This window comes from Pygoscelis adeliae, unplaced genomic scaffold (assembly GCF_000699105.1).
Source record: "Pygoscelis adeliae isolate BGI_AS28 unplaced genomic scaffold, ASM69910v1 Scaffold34, whole genome shotgun sequence".
NCBI classification, from domain to species: Eukaryota; Metazoa; Chordata; class Aves; order Sphenisciformes; family Spheniscidae; genus Pygoscelis; species Pygoscelis adeliae.
Window position 1 is genome coordinate 3,678,105 of NW_008824658.1, and position 5,578 is coordinate 3,683,682.

Sequence of the window (5,578 nt, forward strand, 5' to 3'; positions counted from 1 at the left end):
AGGAAATGAGGCTGGTGCTTTACTGCTTTTTTTAAAGTATATAGTTTAACCTAAGAGGAAGAAACCCCTTTCCACTCTGCCTCTCCTTTGTGGGAGGACGGTCTGCCGGCACCTACTGCAGATACATTTGCCAGCAGCAACTGGGGCTGAGAGATAGTGCCCTCAGTTCTGGTTAATTTTGTCAAATTAGTGACCTTGGACCGAACAAAATGGTTTCTTGGGGAGTGATGGGAGGGGTGGAAAGAAGGAAAAAATATCTGTGCAAATTGGCCTGACCATTTGGTGACCCCGGAGGGAAGTTGAAACCAAGGACACATGCCGAGTGTGCCGGGGCGCAGGGCCAGCGATGCCTTTTGGGGGAAGCACGGGACGGCTGGGGTCTGCAGGAGACGGCTGTGCTCGGCCCCCCATGAGTAACCGGGTAGCGAGAGCACTTGGGGAATTTTGCCTGCAGATGCGAGTTAAGGGTCAGAATTAAATTCTGCGGGAAAACTCCACTGCAAGGGTCCAGAACCTGCTGTGCAGCGTCTGAGACTGCACCAGCCCCACTCCTTGCCTTGCTGGGTGTTTCAGGAAGCCTTTCCCGCTCCCGGTGACGTTTTTAGGCCTTTCTTCTGGGAGGAGTGAGGCTCACAGTTATATAAGCACATGCATATTCATGCCAGGAGCCCACGTAGGATGCTTCTGCCCGCGTCTGTTCATCGCGCAGGGCTCTGCATGGCTCCTGCTGTACGGGGTTGTTTGTGCCCAGTTTGTCACGGAGTCAAAGTTTGGATGCTTATCTGAACCGGTTGGATCTGGGAGTAAAACTAGATTTTGGTTCAGACCAGAAGTCCAGCGTGCCCTTGTTTCCCTGCAGAAGCATCTGGGTATTTTTAGCGGTGAAATGCGTGTGTGGCTGCAGACAGGGGTTTTCCTGCGCGTGTGGTGAACTTGTCCTGAAGACTTCTTGGTTTTTGGGGTGGGTGGGGTGCAGGGAACTGGTGCAGTGATTAAATATGATGGTGAACATAGTGACTTACTGTGTGGCCAGACTCCTTTGGGAGGGGAGATCTCTGTTATCAGGAGTAATCGCTGTGGCTGATTTCATGAATAATGTCCAGTGCAAATGTCAGCAGGCTAATTAAGTTTCCTGGCTGCCTTCCAGTACTCATGTCCAAGAGGTATGATTGTCCTGGACACACACTTAGCTTTGAGAGTGAAACAGCACATCTAGATGTGAAGTTGCTTATTAATATGCATGGTCAGCTTACCTCTTCGCTACCGTGGTGCTTGGGCTCTGTGCATAGTCACAACTTTTTCATCTGTTTGAGAGAGGTCTTGCACCTCCTTCTTTTGATATTGTAAAATCACAGTGCTTCTGATTTTGGGTAGGTGACTGTGCAAGCCAGTTCTCTCTTCTCCGTTTAATTGTACTTTATCTGTGTAGGTCTTTGAAGCGGTTATTTCTTGGATAAATTATGAGAAGGAATCTCGCTTAGAGCACATGGCTAAACTGATGGAGCATGTTCGCCTACCCCTCTTGCCCAGAGATTATCTTGTACAGGTTAGTCTGCAAATAAGTAATTAATACTTGCACTGAAGCTGCTGGTAGCTCCTTAATCAATGGCTTGGCTGTTTGTGTCTGAGGTGGGTGATTTGGCATGTCACTGAGTCTGTAAACAGAGAAATAAAAGGAAGAACTGGGTGGACTCTGAAATCAATGTGTGTGTGCAGAAACCTTCTTGTAAATGTGACCTCGGCAGTGCCGAGAGCAGAGCTCCTACCCCTCTTGGTGGCAGCATTTCGAAGTTAATATCGTGGGATTTCTCACCCTGAAAATACCCAGGTGGTGGTGTTACAAGCTTGTACAGGGTTTTTTCCCTAGTGCACAGGTAAATTTAGCTTGGTAAAAACACTTCATGTGTGATAATTTTGGCCTAAGACATGTTCTGTGCATAGAGACGGGTCTGTGTGACCGGCAGGTGAGATGCTCTCTGACTTAGTCTGACTTAGAGACTGTTCTCAACAAGTTAATTCCTGGGATCTGGGCCTTGATAATGAGCTGAGAATCCTCAAAAGAAGGAGTTGGCTTATGGACTTTTTGACTACTATGCTTTTATCATGTGTCTAAAAAAAATCAATACAACTGAAATAAAATTGATATTCACAAGATGAACCCACCATGTATTTTTTTTTCTCTCAACTATATCTTCTGATTGAGTAAAAGATATTGTCTCGCCTTAAAAAAAAGTCTGACTCAAATAAAAAATTACTTATTTTGTACCCAGACTCCTGGGGAATTCTCCTCTGCTGAGATATTAAGCGTCTGGCAGAGAGTGGTAAAATAGAGGGAGCACTGCTACTCTTGAACGATACTGAAGGGAAGTGAGGAGCTTGGATGTTACTGCATGTGTTTCTTTGGGAAGAGCTGGAAGTCTGTGTCTGTCTTCTGCATTTTTTTTTTTAATGTTGGTATTTTTGGAAGAGAAATTCCAGGTTTCATGTGCTTTCTACAAAGCTCCTTGTGACCTGTGCCACCAAGTACTTCAGTTTAAATGATCTTTCATGTGTGTGCGGGTTCTCAGACAGTTGAAGAAGAAGCTTTAATCAAGAATAACAACACCTGTAAAGACTTCCTTATCGAGGCCATGAAATATCATTTGCTTCCTCTGGATCAAAGGCAGCTGATAAAGAATCCTAGAACAAAGCCGAGGACTCCCGTTAGCCTGCCAAAGGTAAGCCGAGTTGGTCGCGCCGTATTACCGGTGGCATTTTCTGTCTTTGAAAGGAGCTTGCATACTTGCCGCATTACTTCTCACTAACTCCGTGATCCTCCTTTGAAGTGTTTTACTCCCTCTTCTGGTATTGCCTGTGCCCGCCAAGGATACATAATTAAGTTGGATAAACTTATATAAACCCTTAGGAGAAGCAATGTCTCTGCTCCCAGGGGCAAGGGTCTGCTCTTGAAACGTTTTGTCAGCCACAAGTGGTTTTGTGAACGGCTGTTGCTCCTGGAGCTGTGGCTCGAGAATCGCTGACCCGTGGAGCGGCGGCGGCGGCAGGCAGCTGCCTGTAGTGCTCGGAGGGTTGGCTGAGGTTTCTGCTGGCTTGTGGCACTGTCGTGGAGCCCTGCGGAGGAGGGTCACAGTAGGTGTCCTTCCTTTTCCCGTATTCATAATCAGAAGCCAGGAAAGCAGGAAACAACGGCACCCAGACCCGTGGGCAGGAAGTCTGAAGCAAATTTCAATAGACTCAAAGCAGCTACTGAATAAATAATCCTTGTTACTCCCCGCGTTTATCCTGCAGGCGTGTGATGCTCTGGCCACCACTTCATTAGTGAAGAAAAAAATGACAACAGAAACTATTTTCCCTGTGCCCTGGAGATAAATGCAGTTTGGCACGATGTCTCTGAACAGACTGTCACTGAAGTTATTAGTAAGCATTTAGGAGATTGTAAGACATCAAAACCTCAGTGTATTATTTTTCTAAGCACAAATCATAGGGAGCTTGGTTTGTGGGATGGTGTATGAGGTCTGTGCTATGAAGGACTATTCAGATGTTTAGATATTGGACTGTCCATCGAGAAATTGTGGTTCTGCACAATTTGTGTGTCAACGTGTTGTGTCCTTTCTGCCTGCTGGTGCTGAGATGAAGTTGGTAGAACATAGCTTTGGGGGTGTCATGAAGGGCTGACGCGACCCTTGTTCAAGGACTAAAGTAGTTAAGGATAAAATGAACGGTGAACCAGCGAGTTCAGAGGTGCTGAACATCATCTATAGCATGACCTATGAGTACAAACCCAAATCTTCTGCAGGTGTCTCCTCCCTTCTTTTTAACTGTAAAGAAAGGGGAGAGGGTGATGATGTTCCAGCAATCCTGTTACTGAGAAACTTTCATCTGGTCTGTTGGTCCTGCTGATGAGGGGTTACTGTCTGCTGTGAAATCTCTTAATTCTGTAATTGTGTGAAGCTCTGCAGCTTTCCATGGAAGACTGTTACACAACTAGTAGTCAGGCTGCTAATTTAGACTCAATTTGCTTTCTAATGTCACATTCTCATCTTTGTAGATCAAACAGTCCACTATTTTCATACTCCTTAAATTCTTTAAAATGCTGTCGAGCTCTGTGCTTTTAGAGCAACTGTGATTGGAGTTGAGCTCATTACCTGAGTGACCTCGAGTGACAATCTTGCCCCCTCAGCTACTCACAGCTGCCTTGCAGAGGCTAAAGCCAGTTTCCTATCTACTCTTTAACTACATTTGAAGCCCCGTTATCTGGCTTCTAGCTCCTTGGCCTTGTAAAAATCAGATTGTCTTGGGTAGTGTTTGCTCCTGCCAATTTGCTGTGATAAGGGGAGCTAAACCCTCCCTCTTGATAGCTGTGGAGGGTCGAAGGAAATGTGTTTAGAACAAAGTGCAGGTCGAGCTGTGTGTAGGTGCAGGTGGTTTGGATGCTGCCTGTGCACGTGTTGGTTTGCAGTGCCCAGCTGGGGCTCAGCAGCGGTAGGCAGCCCTCGAGTGCTGAGCTGCAGGCTCCTGGGACCACTGCTCCTGGGCAAGTCAGTGAGTCCATGGGGAATTTATCTTCTGGTGGCAGACAGGGCAGATTTGGGAAGGACCGCACTGCATGCCATCCAGGTCTTCTCGCTTTTCCACCAGTGTCCACTGCCTGCTGTTGTTGGGAATGGAGTCTGGGGCCAGACAGACTTTTAGCCTGATCTGGCAGAAAAAAATGAGATTGCCCTTGATCACCTTCACATAGATCTTCCCTATCTGTAAAGAATTTAGGGTTTAATTACTGGATTTGCATCAATACACGTTGCAGCCAAAAGCCTTGATGAAGCTGACAAATAATTTCCTTTGGCAGCCCAGCACCCCAGGTCTTAATAGTCCGGTGATTTCCCCGAGTGTTGTCTTCCCCGCAGGTGGCAATACAGCTGTCAGATTTTATTTGCTAAGTGGCATCGATTATTTTTAGCACCACCATGGAGTTAATGACTAAACAGTGGGCTGGCTCTGGAAATTATGCTGGGATCCTCTTCACTTAAAAATAATTCTGCAGCAAGTCTTGTGTGTGACATGGTGCCAAGTGGTTTTGTGTTTCATGGGGAAATAGGGCAGGTTACCCACCTCAAATGGTGAGGAATGGTCAGTGGTGCTGCCATATTTAGCATGCATTAAATTGGAGATAACTTTCTCCCCCCGTTGCGCCCCCCCCGAGGCTTTTAGTAGGCCTGCAGCATGTTTTTGGCAGCTGCTCTTGACCAGGTTCTGCTGATGGTTTCTTTGCAGAGAGCAGCTTCCTGGGCTAGTGTCTGAGGTTTTCTAGCTCTCATCTTCCCTCTCCAGGTGATGATCGTGGTGGGTGGGCAAGCACCCAAAGCCATTCGCAGTGTGGAGTGCTATGATTTTGAGGAGGAGCGGTGGGATCAGGTTGCTGAGCTTCCCTCCCGGAGATGCAGAGCAGGTAACGGGAACTTTTCCTGCAACCTTCTTCCTTTTCCCAGTGTAGCTCTTCGGGGCTGGATGGATGTCCTCAGTCATCCCTTTAGCCTTCCTCTGTGCCCCTGGCCTCAAGCAGCTCTTTCTTTTTGCCATT

General features: G+C 47.0%; 1 protein-coding gene across 1 annotated transcript in view; it reads left to right on the forward strand.

Annotated features, from left to right (window-relative positions):
• Positions 1 to 5,578, forward strand: part of KLHL3 (kelch-like family member 3) — a 41,912-nt gene that overhangs the window by 23,428 nt on the left and 12,906 nt on the right. Inside the window, exons 6-8 of the mRNA XM_009322694.1 lie at positions 1,430 to 1,546; positions 2,568 to 2,717; positions 5,329 to 5,446. Coding sequence (XP_009320969.1) covers positions 1,430 to 1,546; positions 2,568 to 2,717; positions 5,329 to 5,446 — 385 coding nt within the window. The remainder of the gene's footprint in view (positions 1 to 1,429; positions 1,547 to 2,567; positions 2,718 to 5,328; positions 5,447 to 5,578) is intronic.